At 47.9% G+C, this 15,838-nt stretch overlaps 1 protein-coding gene across 1 annotated transcript; it reads left to right on the top strand.

Moving 5' to 3' along the window:
- The first annotated feature begins 870 nt into the window (after positions 1-870).
- Positions 871-15,020, top strand: LOC137159682 (acyl-coenzyme A thioesterase 1-like). The gene is made up of 3 exons (XM_067558148.1): positions 871-1,327; positions 6,136-6,338; positions 14,418-15,020. The coding sequence occupies exons 1-3, from the start codon at positions 874-876 to the stop codon at positions 15,018-15,020; spliced, it is 1,260 nt and encodes a 419-aa protein (XP_067414249.1). The 5' UTR covers positions 871-873.
- Positions 15,021-15,838: the final 818 nt, after the last annotated feature.

The raw sequence follows: 15,838 nt of genomic DNA, 5'->3' as shown, positions 1-15,838 counted from the left end.
AGGATTGGGACCCATGACAAGGCTACTAAATACATAGATATCACAACAGATATGTCCAACAGCATTATTGTTAATACACAAAATGCCAAAATTTATGTATATTACAAATCTTCAAAGGTTACATACAAACATCACTCTATCAGGGCATAGTGATAGAAACGTGTTGTATTCATAGTATTAGTCAGGAAAATGCACAGAAACTTTAGTACTGATTATTGCAAGAAAAATGCTTAGATCTTTTTCTTTCAAAAGAAACAAATGAATTTTGAGCCTAAACCTATTTTTCACTTCTAGCTCCTGTTCAGCAGTTACTGAAAACTAGAGATGGACTCAAAACACAGAGTTCAGATTCATTACTGGATTATAATCTTTGTCTTGGGTATTCAGGCTTGTTTGGATTCAGTGTGCCTTAATAGAGCTCAAGCATGAATTTCCAAATTAGTTCTTTGTTCAGATCTAAATTTTCCCAAAGTCTGGAGAGAAGAGGGGGTTTGGAACTGTTTTTGTAGTTGGCCCCATATATATGAAACACTGTCAGTTCTCAAAGACTTTTTTATTCATTCCAGGACTGCTGGAGTGTGTGAGTGTGTGAGTGAGTGAGAGAGAGAGAGAAATATTAAATCCCTAATCCTGGAATGAAGTGGTAGTGCTTCAGTACAGCCTCTTCAAACAAAAGCTTCCCATCTTGGAGACGTGCTGTCTTTTCCTGACATTTTGAACTACATCTCCCAGAAATCTTTGCAACAGGGCTTCCGCAACTGTAGTTCCTTTTGTACTCTGGCAGGTATTGCAAGTTTCAAGACGAGCCAGAGTTTCTGACAATTCCTGTGTCACACAGACGGTATCTTGCAATTAGCTGCACTCCAACACTCGATGGCTGTGAATGTGATGATTTTGCCTTCTCCCAAGTGCTTGTTTGATGATTCAGTTCAGATTAAAGTGGAGGGTCTCTCACCGTGGCAGGAGGTTACCCTGAGGGCATCCCTGACTGATGAGAATGGGGAATTTTTCCAATCCTTTGCCTACTACAGAGCTGAGAACAATGGAGAACTGGATCTGACATGCTCCTCAGCCCTGGGTGGCAGCTACTCTGGGGTAGAACCCATGGGACTGCTGTGGTCACTGGAATCCAAGACCCCCTTCAAACGGCTGGCAAAGAAGAATGTTTTAACCCCTTTCTATGTGCATGTAGAAGTGTTTGAAGGTCACACTAACACCAGCCAGCTCCTGGGCAAATGCATCAATGAGCGGAAATTTTTGGGAGAGCAGGTGAAGAGGATTCCAGTCAGAGAAGGTCGGCTCAAGGCAACTCTCTTCCTGCCTCCTGGTGAGTTTTAATTTCCTATTAGTTTTCCAGCTGGTTTATTAGATCACATATATGCACTATAGTCCTTGGATAGACTTATGGGACTCCACAGCAAAGTTTGTTAGTCACCTGGGTGGGCTGCATGTTCCTTTTCCCACCTATTAACTCACAGACTGGGATCTGCTATTAGTGTGCTCAGGAATTGATATGACTCTTTCGATAATGACAGAAAGGCTTTAATTACTATGCAGCCCTGTAGTAGGCAAAGGATTGGAAAAATTCCCCATTCTCATCAGTCAGGGATGCCCTCAGGGTGACCTCCTGCCATGGTGAGAGACCCTCCACTTTCATCTGAACTGAATCATCAAACAAGAACTTGGGAGAAGGCAAAATCATATAAAATGAGCCCCCAAAGCAAAAGTCCAGTATATTTTAGCTGCAAAAGCAATTATCCTCACCAATGCAGGCAAGAGGCAGCGATGGTTTCTTAGCAGCTTCCCCCGAGAGCCTGGATCAGTGGTCTCAGAAGACAGCTGGGCAAGACGGCGGGTCTTGTCAGTTTCTTGTCCAGAGTGATTCTTCACTCATGAAGCTTGCTTGCCTTTTTACCCGTTCATTTGCTTCTCTTTTATATTCTTAAATTCAATGTTTTTCAAGGCATTTTGGCAATTTACATGAGTAAACACAGGAATTTCAGAAAAGAATACAAGAGGGAGAGAGCCATATGCTTTACTTAGTTAAAAGGTGCTAGCCACCTAGATTTGTTGTTTAGTTTCAGTGTTCCACCCTTCAAACAAAGGTGTATTGGGGTTGTTGTGATTAAATTGAGCAATACCTGGGGTGGCATCGAGCCATGGGCTTTGATCATAGGTATTTTGGGAGGTCTGGAGCCATGGAGGTCTAGCACGCCCTGCATTTAACACATTTCTGTTTACTGCATAGATGAGTTACTCCCAGAGGATAAGTTCATTAGGGAAGATGGTCCAGACAAGAGAGGTAATTAATAAACAGTTATCTTAATGAAATACCAGACATGCTTTGAGAATGGAAAGACAGCATGGGTGTGTTGCAATGAGAAACAATCACCCCTTTTCAAAAGGAACTCCAGCCACCATTTCACATACTCTGCAATATGCAACTTATTAATATTTGGTAGTTTAATTTTATAAGTAGGCCCAGCCTAGCTGAAATGTCATGGTTTACACACCTCCGCCCCCCAAAAAGGAGTGGATCCAGTTGTTCATGAGGACCAAAGTGATTATTGCAGAGGCAGTGTTGGCAGATGTTTGCTGAGGGGAGAGAGAGTAAAATATGACATGCCAGCTATTTTCTTCTGGTTGCTTCTTCATTCAGAGCAAAAAGAGCAGAGTTTGGGGGTGGAGTGAAGGCAGGGACAGTTGTGGTTTTTTTTAAACTCCTTTGTGAGGTCCCAGCACAATGGGCTTCTGATATTTGACTGGGGATTTTAGTTGCTACTGTAATACAAACAATAGAATATGAAAAAAATGCTTCTGTGATGAAGGCACTGACTGGGTCTCAGGTGACTTGAATTCAATTCCACGCTCTGCCACAGTCTTCCTAGTGACCTTGGACAAGTCACTTAATCTTCTGTGCATAAATTCCCCATCTGGAAAATGGGGATAAATTCATTAATGTATATGAGGCACTTGTATGTTGTGGTGATGGGCTGGGGACGCACAGAAACAGACAGGTGAGAGAGCCTAATTAACTATGGCTCGCCTTTCCTCCAGGTATCCTACCTGCCATCAGTGGAAAACTATAATAAGGGGCATTTTAGGAGAGAAAAACCTTTTAACTCCATTGAAATACATGACTAGGAAAGCCCTTTGAAGGGACAGTAGAAATGTTGAGAGGGGAGTGCAAAGAGAAAGGGGTTGGATAGGCAAGGCAGCCAAAAGAAAGCAAAGTTATGGTTCCCAAAAAGAAGAATTTAGAATTGTGGGAGAGCTGGGACTTGAGGGAATGGCTGGAGTCTGGATTAGGCAGGGGTACGGAGGGGTGAAAGGGAGGTGAAATAAACTTGAAGGAGGCTGAGGGTGTTTGAGGGCTGCCTGGTGGTTGAGGTTTGGTAGATACTTGAGAAGAGAGATCAGAATGAGGGGCTGGAATCAATATGAGAGGAACCAGAAACGTAAAGTGCTAGGTGTTTGGTGGGATTTGAACTGGAAATAGGTCTGTAGTTGTGGGATTAAGGAAGACTGATATTAGGGATTGGCAGGCTGGGGTGAGATGAGCTAGAAGAGGGAATTAGGAGGATACAGCAAAGAGGTTTATGATGGGGGAAGTAATAGATGTGGTATATCTTGACTTTAAGGCTTTTGATACTGTCTCACATGACCTCTCAAATGAACTAGAGAAATACAACCTTGATGGAGCTACCTATAAAGTAGGTGCATAATTGGTTGGAAAACCATTCCAGAGACTAGTTATCAGTTGTTCACAGTCAGTCTGGAAGGGCATATTGAGTGGGGTTCTGCAGGGATCAGTTCTGGGTCTGGTTCTGTTCTATATCTTCATCAATCATTTAGATCATGGCACAGAGAGTACACTTACAAAGTTTGCGGACGATGCCAAGCTGGGAGCGGTTGCCAGTGCAAGTAGGATAGGATTAAAATTCAAAATGATCTCGATAAACTGCAGAAATGGTCTGAAGTAAATATAATGAAATTCAGTAAGGACAAATGCAAAGTATTTAGGAAGGAACAATCAGTTGCACACATGCAAAATTGGAAATGACTATAAGAAAGAGTACTGCCGAAAGGGATCTGGGGGTCATAATGGATCACAAACTAAATATGAGTTAACAGTTTGATGTTTCCTTTTTTTGCAACAGTGTTATTCTGGAATGCATTAGCAGGAGTGTTGTAAGCAAGATACGAGAAGTAATTCTTCTGCTTTACTGCACACTGATTAGACCTCAGCTGGAGTATTGTGTCCAGTTCTGAGTGCCACATTTCAGGAAAGATGTGGACAAATCGGAGAAAGTCCAGTGAAAAGCAACGAAAATGATGAAAGGCCTAGAAAACATGACCTATGGGGGAAGACTGAAAATATTGGGTTTGTTTAGTCTGGAGAAGAGAGGACTGAGGAGGGATATAACAGTTTTCAAGTACATAAAAGGGTATTACAAGGAGGATGGAGAAAAATTGTTCTCTTAACCTCTGAGGATAGGAGGAGAAGCAATGGGTTTAAGTTGCAGCAAGGGCAGTTTAGGTTGGATGTGAGGAAAAACTTCCAAACTGTCAGGCTAGTTAAGCACTGGAATAAATTGCTTAGGGAAGTTGTGGAATCTCCATCATTGGAGATTTTTAAGAGCAGATTAGACTAACACCTGTCAGGGATGTTCTAGGATAATACTTAATCCTGGCATAAGTGCAGAGAACTGGACTAGATGATCTCTCGAGGTCCCTTCCAGTCCTATGATTCTATGAGGGTCTTGGATTAGAGCTGGGAATGGGGAAGAATAGTTAAGGATACAAGAGGTCCCTCTCCTGCAGACCGATAAGGCAGCCTGGTAGCATGGGAGTACTGATGGAGAGGTGGAATCCTGGGGACAAACAAAAGTGGCAATATTTGAGGATTAAAGACGAATCCTTGTTTCAAGGCTGTCTATAGAGACATTGATGAGACTGGGATGCTGAGGAAAGTTGTTGCTAATTTTTAGCGATTATTTGCCTGGAGCTGTGCTTAAAGAGCACTCAGATTTGATCAAAAATTTTAATTTTGTAAAAACAAGTTTGTATAATACCAAAGCCTGTTAGAAATGTTTCCACTGCTTTTTAAAGTTTCCTTGTGAAAGCAGTTGGGGGGCAGGACAGTGATTGATGATCAGATCATAGATCCATAGGAAAGGTTACCAGAAACTGGGATAGCCACCCAGGCGGCATTGGAATTGAATTGGTTTAGGCTGGTGATAATGTCATCCCAGAGGCCAAATGTACCCAATTCTACATGGCTAGTGTGAATGTAATGAATAGTTTGTGCTTCTGTCTGTTCAGTACAACCAACTGAAGTACAAATAATTGAAGTCTTTAATGTGGACAAGACCTTAGGATAGGCATACTAACCAAAGTATGTTAGACAAGCATGTTAGAAATGCCTAGATAAAATTCTAAACTAAGGGAATTCTCACCAGTGACACGCTAGGAATATGGAATCCAGGAAAGGTAATCTATTAATTATTACATAAACATATCTTCTGAGAACAACAATCACAGGTAAGTCATTTTTATCCTTCTCCTTACAAAGGACATGTTGTAGGAGAACCAGCCAAAAGAGGCTTGTGGGCTCTTTCTTCCTTATCGTTTACTCCAGAAGCCCTTGGTGTCTTGCTGCAGGATATTAATAACTTCCACTGACTTCACTGCTAGGAGTCATTGTATCCTGTGGTGGGAACATAGGGCCCCAGGATTGTTTTAGAACTTGTCTACATGGGGAAGTTGACTGGCATAGCTCTAACAGTATAAATATTATATAAGTAATAACTTCCAAAGTGGAGTAAATCAGTCTGCAACAAAGTCATTTTTATTCCAGAATAGTGTCCATGTTGGGGAGTCATGCCAGCATTAGTTATTCCACTATGGTTATGCCAGTCAGTTTCCCCATCTAGACAAGCCCTTGCTGGGGGGGAGGGAGGGAGAGAGAGAGAGAGTGTGTGCGTGCGTGCGTGTGTGTGAAAGAGAGTCTAGTTAAAATGAACTATTTAGAGTGGTTTTCTGTCAAGACCCATTGTATGACTTCGTGCTGAGGAAGCATTACTAGACAGTTGTAAGAGTCCTCCACAGTGAATGAGCTCTCTTACCTTTCAGGACTCGGTCCATTCCCAGGACTGATCGACTTATATGGAACTGGAGGAGGTCTTGCTGAGTACAGAGCAAGTCTTTTGGCTAGCAGGGGCTTTGTGACACTGGCTCTCGCTTATTTAGCCTTTGAAGATATTCCTGCTATCCCAGACATCCTCGAACTGGACTATTTTGGAGAGGCTGTAAAGTTTTTGAGGAAACAGCAGCAGGTATGAGACAAATTACAATGCCTTTCCAACTGGAGGTTCTATCACACTTTTCTAAATTGAGATGCATATGCCAATAAATACGCTCAAGTTTCTGAGGGAGGTGGAAGGAGACAGTGCAGTGTGAAAGATTGAGCACAGTAGGAGAGCCAGGAACGCATGAGTTCTAATCCCAGTTTTGATACTAATTTGGTGTGTATGTCACCATATATCATCTCTCTGGCTCTCATTTCCCCCAGCTGTAACAATAATGACTACTTCACCGTGAGTTGGGAAGCTTAATGAATGATTTGCACAGCACTTTGTGATCCTTGGAGGAAAATCCCTATAATGGTGCTATGCAAAGTAGCAATTGTTATATAAAGTTTCACATTAAAAAACACAGCTGGGAGTTACAGGAATGCTAAACTACTTAAAACAGGACGTGTTCTAATTTTTTTGTCCATTATTACAGCTTAAAAGATCTGAGGGGAAAAATCAGTTCACTTGCTGTATCAAAGTACCTTTCAGGTTAGAATCATATACAATTTTGGCCCCAAATAAAGTTTCAGAAGCCAGTAATAGAACACTGTAATACAGATTTATAATAGATTGGCTCTTAAAACTTAACTTAACTTTAGTGTCAGAGAGTGCCAAGTTACAAAACGCACAGAGGCCAAATTTAAACAACAGTGTTTGATGGGGAAGGCATTTTTGCTATCATAAACAACAATGTATCATCATACTACATACATCAATGGAAAAATGTAAAGAGAAATAAAAGACCAGTTAAGCTTTAAAATAAATGTCACTATGTTCTTCTTCGAGTGCTTGCTCATGTCCATTCCACTATAGGTGTGTGCATGCTCCCATGCACGGTTACCTGGAACTTTTTTCCCCTTAGCAGATCCTGTAGGGCTGGCACCGGCGCCCCCTGGAACTCTGTGAACGTGCCGCGGTATATGAGGTGCTGCCGGCCCTATGCCCCCCTCAGTTTCTTCTTTCCACCCGTGACGGTTGCTGCAACTAGCCTTGCTCACAGCAAGTATTACTCCCCTTGTTTGGACTTGTTTTGTATTCTGAGTTTAGTTTTAGTTAGTTAACTAGTTGTTAAGTGTTGTTAAGTATAGTTAGAAATAAGGCAGTCCCTGCTGGGATTTCACTCGGCTGGGCCATGCCCCGGTCGCTGGGCTTTAAGCTGTGTGCCTTCTGCAAGAAGGTCTTCCTGCTCCGTGACCCCCACGACCGCTGCCTTAAGTGCCTGGGGGAAGCCCACAGAAAGGACAAGTGCAAAATCTGCAGGGCTTTCAAACCGAGGACTCAAAAGGACCGAGAAATCCGGTTGAAAGCCCTGCTGATGGAGTCAGCGCTCTGCACGACGTCTGAGCCGACCCGCTCTGCCTCGGTACTGAGTGTGGCTTCGGTACAGAGTGCACCATCAATACTGCCCTCGACTCTGCACCGTGCAACATCACCGGTACCGAAGAAGAAGAGGAAGCAGCACGCGGAGCGTGGACACTCCCCTGCGCTGTTGGTACAGGCAGAGTCGAGTATGGAGATGCACCGGCCCCGGCCCGTTGAGACTCTTTCTCCAGTGCCTGCATCTCCGGTCAGGGAGCCTCCCCCGACTCCTAAGAGTGGGAGAGTGCCCCTGCCGATGTGTTGACACCGGAGGCTTTTCAGGTGGCAAGAGCCTTGTTGGCCTTGCCCACGTTGCCTCCCCTAGTAGTTGCCTCCCCTAATAGTCGCTCCAAGTTGGCATCGTCGAGCCAACCTGCACTGACATGAGACGTGGAGTCTCCCTCTCGGCACTGACATCGTTCCCCGGCACCAGAGGCAGCGCAAGCCAGGAGGCAGCACCGGTCAAGGTCTGCCAGGCGGTGCTCGTACAGCTCCTGTTCCCGCTCCCCGGCACTGAGGAGTTCGCCCGCACCCAGGCAGCACAGAACCTGGTCGCTGGAGTCTGGCTCGGTACTGAGGAGTTCGGGACAGCACCAATCTCGCTCACCGAAGGCTTCTGCAGAGCCTCAAGGCAAGTGGTGTCAGAAATCATCAGTACCGAGACGATGCTCCGGTACTTCTAGCTCTTCAGAGCATGACCCCGCTTGTCGGCACCGCTCGTGGCGACGGAGGCAATCCTCATTGTCCTCCAGGTCGGAGGTGTCAAGGGGGTGTTCATCGGCACAAAAGGGTGCCCGTGACTTGGGACGGACACGGTACTGCAGGTCCAGGACCTCTGACTCTGATAACGCTTTGGGGTCTCCCAGAGGGGACAGTCATCGGGCGAGTTGACGTCCCCATTAAGTGCCAGAGCCCGTGGTGCAGTTAGCTCCAGGCTGGCCCCAGGGACAGTGGATACTCCAATGGCTTTATTGGGCCTCATGGGCTCTACAGGTGGGATCTTGGCCCCAATCCATTAAATCATCCGGAGTGCAGTCCGTGCCCCCTGTACAGGGGAAGACCTGTCGGCATCACTCCTTGGACGAGGTGTCGGACCCCCAGGAGGGAATCTCAGCGGGTACAACCTTCCGCCAGGAGGGGCACACACGCAGGTTGCACCACTGCAATCCTCCTTCTCACATGATGAGGCAGTCTCCCAGGACCACTCTGCGCCACTGGACGATTTCAGGGCGCACCAGGAGCTGCTCAAAAGGGTTGCCTCCAACATGGGGCTGGAAGTGGAGGAGCTAAAAGAGGCCGCAGATAGCCTCTTTAATGTGCTGGCAGCGGCTGCCCAAGCTCGAGTGACCCTTCCAGTCCACAAAGGGGTCCTTAAAACTGTGCAGGCCCTGTGGCCCTTCCTTGGTTGCCCTGACATCAAAAGCGGCCAAGAAGAAATATTACGTCCGAGCCAAGAGGTTTGAGTATTTGTTCACCCAGCCTGCCCAGGGTACCCTGGCAGTGGATGCTGCGAACCAACGGGATAGCCAGGGTCGACTCCCAAGAATAAGGACAATAAGAAACTGGACTTGTTTGGGAGAAAGATTTATTCAACGGCAAGCCTGCAGTTTAGAATTGCCAGCCGTCAGACCCCCCTGGGCAGGTATAATTTCAACCTGTGAAACTCCCTCAGATGGTTCGCTGAGACCCTACCCCAGGACCAGGCTGCAGACTTTAACACTATCGTGGAGGAGGGGACTGCGGTAGCTGGAGCAGCGCTCCAGACGTCCTGGGGTGCTGCTGTTTGGCAGGCAGGACTATAACCTCCGCCATTTGTATGTGAATGTGCTTGTGGCTGCAATCCTCGGGGCTGTCCCAGGAGGTGCAGCAGTCTATCCAGGACCTCCCCTTTGATGGGTTGGCCTTATTCTCGGATCAGACTGATGCGAAGTTGCACGGTCTGAAGGACTCCAGGGCCACACTTCGCTCCCTGGGCCTTTACATGCCCCAGTTTTCTAGGTGTCAGTCACACCCCCAGGCGCAGCAGCAGCCAAGGTCTCAGCCCAGACCTTTCCAACCCTATAGACAGAGGGATAGAAATAGGGGGGTTAGAAGAGGAAGAAACCAGCCCCCTAGCTCATCCTCAGCTCCCCAGCAAAGGCCCCCCAGGAGGCTGGGCAGCCAAAGGAGACAATTTTGACAGTGCGCCCAAGGGTGGCGCCCTGACTGCTCTCCTGGATCCATCCCGCCCATTCCTAAACAGGCTAAGGCCCTTCTACCCCGAATGGGCAAAAATCACTTTGGACCGTTGGGTCCTTGGGATAGTCTCGGGGGGCTATGCCCTTCAGTTTACATTTACCTCCACCAACAACCCTCCCCCTCCGTCCCTCTTCAGGGATCTCTCTCACAAGCAGCTCCTCTTACAGGAGGCGGACACCTTCCTCAATCTGGGAGTGGTGGAAATGGTCCCTCAAGGCAAAAGGGGGAAAGGATTCTATTCGAGGTACTTCCTCATCCCCAAGGCAAAAAGGGGTCTGAGACCCATATTAGACCTCTGTCATCTAAACAAATATGACAAACGGCTCAGATTTCACACGGTCTCGCTAGCTTCCATGATACCTTCCCTGGATCCAGGGGACTGGTATGCCACCCTTGATCTCAGACACATACTTTTATGTGTCTATCCTCCCCAGCCACAGGTGCTTTCTTCACTTCATGATGGCTGGCTCCCACTATCAGTTTACAGCCCTGCCCTTTGACCTATCTTCAGCTCCCAGGGTGTTTACGAAGTGCGTGGCAGAAGTGGCTGCCCACCTGAGATGAAATGTGCAAATTTTTCCTTACCTGGATGATTGGCTGATCAGAGGCAGGTCCAGGTCCCAAGTGCAGGACAGCGTGACCCTCACTTGCTCCCTGTGCTGCAGGCTGGGGTGACTCATAAATGAACAGAAGTCCACATTGACCCCAGTGCAACACATAGAATTCATTGAGGCTACCCTAACCAGAGCCTTCCTGCCTCAACCACGTTTTAAGGTGATGGTCTCTATCATCTCCCAGCTGCACCGATGTCCCACGACAATAGCCAGGTACTGCCTACAGCTGTTAGGCCACATAGCGGCCTGCACGTGTGTAGTGAGACTCACTCGCCTGAGACTCAGATCGGTTCAGGCATGGTTAGCCTCGGAATATGTACCAAGCAGACACTCACTGGACTGGGTGGTCACAGTTCCCCTGCCCGTCCTAGGCTCCCTAGACTGGTGGCAGACTCCCTGGGCAGTGCTGAAGGGCGTTCCATTCGAGGAACTGGTCCTGTCGGTCACCCTAATTTCCAATACTTTGGACGTAGGTTGGGGGGGCTCACAGCAGCGCCAACCTAGGCATTTAGGGGCTCTGGTTGAGGAAGGAGAGGTGCCTGCACATCAACGTGAAGGAGCTGAGGGCCATTTACCTAGCATGCAAGGTGTTCCTCCGATTCCTGACAGGCAGAGTGGTGCAGGTGCTGATGGACAACACCGCAGCCATGTTTTACATAAACAGGCAGGGGGTGCGCTCCTCAGCCCTCTGCAAGGAAGCTATCCATCTGTGGGACTTTGCTGAGAGGCACCATTTTCACTTGACGGCCTTTCACCTTCCGAGAGTGAGGAACGATGAGGCAGATCGCCTCAGCAGGTCGTTTCTACCCCACCATCACTGGTCGCTACACCCAGAGTTGGCATCTATGATCTTCTGGAAGTGGGGAGTTCCCCAAGTGGACCTGTTTATGTCGGCCTGGAACAAGAAGTGTCCACGGTTTTGCTTGCTCCAGGGTCGAGAGATCGAGTCGATTTCCGACGCATTCCTCATGGACTGGATGGGGAATCTCACGTACGTGTTCCTGCCCATTCCACTCCTGCTCAAGGTCCTGCTGAAAATAAAGAGGGACAGAGCTGATGTTATACTGATTGCTCCAGTGTGGCCAAGGCAGCACTGGTTCAGCATGCTGCTGGACCTTTCAATCGCCCCACCCCTGGAGCTCCCGAGGCCGCATGACCTTCTCTCCCAGGACCATGGTCTCCTGTTGCACCTGGACCTGGACACTCTGCACCTCACAGCCTGGAGGCTCTGTGGCTGACGGAGGGAGAGAGAGCCTGCTCAGTGCAGATCCAGCAAGTCCTGATTGGCAGCAGGAAGCCCTCTACACAGATCATGTATCGGGCTAAGTGGAGGTGGTTTACCTGATGGGCGGAGTCCCGGGTTATTCCGCCCAGCCTCTCGCCTATACAGGCGATCCTGGAGTACCTGCTCCAGCTAAAGCTCCAGGGTCTGGTGCTGGCCTTGTTGAAGGTTCACCTGGTGGCCATTTTGGCCTTTCATCAGCCACTAGAGGGGAGATCTCTGTTCTCCCACCCCATGTCAGTCAGGTTCCTCAAAGGAGTGGAGAGGTTTTATCCGCAGGTCCGTGGACCCGGTGCCTCCCTGGGATCTCAACCTGGTTCTCTCGAGACTCACGGGGTCCCCCTTTGAACCCATGGCTTCATGTCCTCTGCTCCTGCTTTCATGGAAGGTAGCCTTCCTGGTGGCCATTACCTCAGCTAGGAGGGTCTCCGAGATTAGGGCCTTGACCTCGGAGCCCCCTTATACAGTATTCTATAAGGACAAGGTTCAGTTGAGGCTGCATCCGGCCTTCCTGCCCAAGGTGGTTTCCCAATTTCATTGTAATCAGGATATTTTTCTCCCTGTGTTTTTTTCCCAAATCTCTCGGTATGGAGAAGGAGAGGAGATGGCACTCGCTGGATGTGAGACGAGCCCTGGCCTTCTACATCGAGCGTACAAAGCCGTTCCGGAAATCGACACAGCTTTTCGTCGCAGTGGCTGACTGGATGAAAAGCTCACATGTCTCCACCCAGCGCATCTCCTCGTGGATTACATCATGCATCAAGTTTTGTTATGAGCAGGTGAGGTTACCGCTTCCGGGAACCATCACAGCACACTCAACCAGAGCTCATGCCTCATCTACGGCCTTCCTGGAGAGAGTGCCCCTCCAGGACGTCTGCAAAGCCGCCACCTGGTCGTCGGTGCATACATTCACGTCCCACTACGCCATCGTCCAACAGGCGAGAGAGGACAAGATTTGGCAGAGCCGTGCTGAGGGCAGCTCACCGGTAACTCTGACCCACCTCCAAAGGTATTGCTTGTTAGTCACCTATAGTGGAACGGACATAAGCAAGCACTCGAAGAAGAAAACAACCAGTAACTGTTGTTCTTTGAGATGTGTTGATCATGTCCATTCCACAACCCACCCCCAATTCCCACTGCTGGTGTTGGCAGAAAGAAGGGACTAAGGGGGCGTAGGGTTGGCAGCACCTCCTACACCATGGCATGTGCACGGGACTCCAGGGGGCGCCGGAGCCAGCCCTACAGGATCTGCTAAGGGGAAAAAAGTTCTGGGTAACCATGCACAGAGGTATGCACACACCTATAGTGGAATGGACATGAGCAGCACATCTCAAAGAACATCAGTTACTGGTAAGTAACCTTGTTTTTTACAGCATTGGTCATTTCCTAACAGTCAAAAACCAGTAAAATGACCAAAAGACTCAGCTGCAGCATCCTATTTGGTTGGTAGTAAATGTTATACAGCTTTGTAAGCGTTCAGGGCCGTTTACAAGATGCGGGATGAGATGAGAGTCCTATGCTGAAGAATTTATACTCTAAAGGTATTGACATCAATGGTTCAGGATGCTCAGCACCTAGCATAACAAATCCCTTACGCAGCAAGGCAAAACACAAGACAGCAGCAGTGATAAGAGATGATAAGTTACAGGTTGAAAGGCAAGTTGAAAGGCCTGGGGCCAGCCAGCCCTGTTCTGAGGCAGAACTCCTTTAAGAACAGGTGTATGGGCCTGGCAAAAGGGATTATCAGGCCCCAGTGGGAAGGGGTCAGAGAATGGCCTGATGAGAACCTGATTCCTTTAAAGGCTGGAAAAGCTCAGTTGAGGAGGGGAGCTATAGGAAGTAGGTTGGCTTCTGGGGCAGGGAGAGTCCCAGGCAGATGATCTATAAGAGGACTGGCTGCCAGGAATAGGGAGACCCTGGCAAGAAAGGCCCTGGGACAGGGAAAGGTAGCTGTTGGGTTTATGTTGAACTGTTTTATTTGGGGATTTACTAAAGATAGTTGGTGCAACTGAAAAATGGTGCCCCAAAGGAAGGGCCTGAACAGACTCTGGGCATGGTGTTAGTCCTTCCTGGGCTGGTGGGAGGCCAGCAACCTCCAGAGGGTCTGAGAAATCTTTGGAGAGGAGATCAGCCCAGGAAGGATTCATGAAAGAAGTGGGTTTCCAGAGGGGATTTTAAGATGGAGATGGAGGGTTCTTGGAGATGGTGCATAGTGAAAGCAGCAGCATGACAGCAAGCTTGAAGCCAATAGTGGGGGGGGGGCGGCGGAGGGTGGGAGGGCGGAGAAGGGCTTAATCCAAGGAGATGACGGGGAGGGGTGTTGGAGATGGAATAAGAAGACATGGGAGCAGAAACGGAGAGGGCTGAGGAGTTTGATGTCAGGATAGTGGAAGCCAGTAAAAGGGAAAGGAGTGATGTGGGGAGAGCAGAGGGAAAGGAAGAGATGGTAACTTTTGTGGTTTGGTTGATCTGGCATAGGGAGATGTGAGAAGGCTGGACAGGAGGTGATTACAGTCATCTAGGGGAAAGATGACACATGATGATGCTTGATCTGTAATTGTGTTTCAGGTGAAAGATACTGGAATTGGAGTTTTGGGCTTATCTAAAGGGGCAGATCTAGCTCTTTCTCTGGCCACATTTCTGCCAGGCATCAAAGCAGCTGTCAGCATTTCTGGATGTGGTGTTAATTCCTTTATCCCCCTACGTGTTAATGGTTTCACTATTCCTCCCCATCCGTATGACTTGGGGAGGATGAAGATTGCCGGTGAATCTGGAATGATGGATTGTTCAGAAGTCCTGGATGATCCTAGGGACCAAGCGACTTGGGACTGCCGCATTCCAGTGGAGAAATCCTCAGCCAAGTTCCTCTTCTTATCAGGGCTGGATGACAAAAACTGGAAAAGTGAGCTCTGCTGCCGAGAAACCGTTCAACGCCTTCAGCAGTGCGGGCGAGATGTGGAGTTTTACTGCTATCCTGGGGCAGGGCACCTCCTGGAGCCACCATATTTGCCTTTGTGCCATGTGTCAATTCATAAGCTAGTTGGGGCATTCATGCTATGGGGAGGGCAGCAGAGGGAGCATGCCCGGGCACAGGAAGACGCATGGCACAGGATACAGGTCTTTTTCCAGCAACACTTGCTGTACTCAGATGCCATCAAGAGTAATCTATAGGGGTGAGATTGCCAAGGTGCCAGAAGGAGTTAGGTGGCCACCTCCCATTGAAAATCAGTAGGAATTGGGTCTTGACTCTGGTGTTTTGAAAATAGCAGCCCGAGACACTTAATTTTTCCCCTATTACTCTTTAATCTTCATCTTCTGTTCTCTCCTCAAATTGTGCTCCTGCTTTCCTGTTTATCCTTCCTACTGCTGTGCTGAGTTCATGTTCATTTGGAGTTGAATTTTAGTGTAATCTAGACTCAGATGTATTGTTGACAGGCACTGTGTGGTTTGCCCTTATGCTTCTGCAGTACCATAGGCCAATCCTTGTATTGACTAGAGGGGTTTAATATGGCAAATTGGATTTGTGGTCTGGCATGTGTGCCACTTTTCTCTAAGCTCAGTTCTTTTGTGACATAGGACCTGATCACCAAGGGTGCTTAGCACCCATAACTTCCACTAAAATCAGGGGTCAGGATGAGACCCTTAATGGAGTCTAGACATGAACACAGGTCTCAGGTGAAACACTAGTGCATTCAACCCCTTCTCCTCAGCATTGGCGTGTCTCTTTCTCCCATTTCATGACGATAAGAATCTCACGGTTTTGGTTTCAGACAGCATCCCATCACCAATGAGTAGGCAACCACCTCTACAATGGAGTCTCAGGGGGCAGTTATACTCTGCCTCAAAGATGATCAGACCATGCGAAATGAAGTTTGCAGAGATTACATTGTGTATATTGCAACTACTGCTATAGGTATGATTCATTTGAGGCAGAAGTGTCTAATGTGTTACTCAGTAAATGCACTGCAAAAGTATAAACTGAGTGACTT

The sequence above is a fragment of the Emydura macquarii genome, unplaced genomic scaffold (assembly GCF_026122565.2).
Source record: "Emydura macquarii macquarii isolate MOO-44397 ecotype Brisbane River unplaced genomic scaffold, CSIRO-AGI_Emac_v2 contig_1876, whole genome shotgun sequence".
Taxonomy (NCBI): domain Eukaryota; kingdom Metazoa; phylum Chordata; order Testudines; family Chelidae; genus Emydura; species Emydura macquarii.
This window is presented reverse-complemented; position numbering and strand designations above follow the sequence as displayed.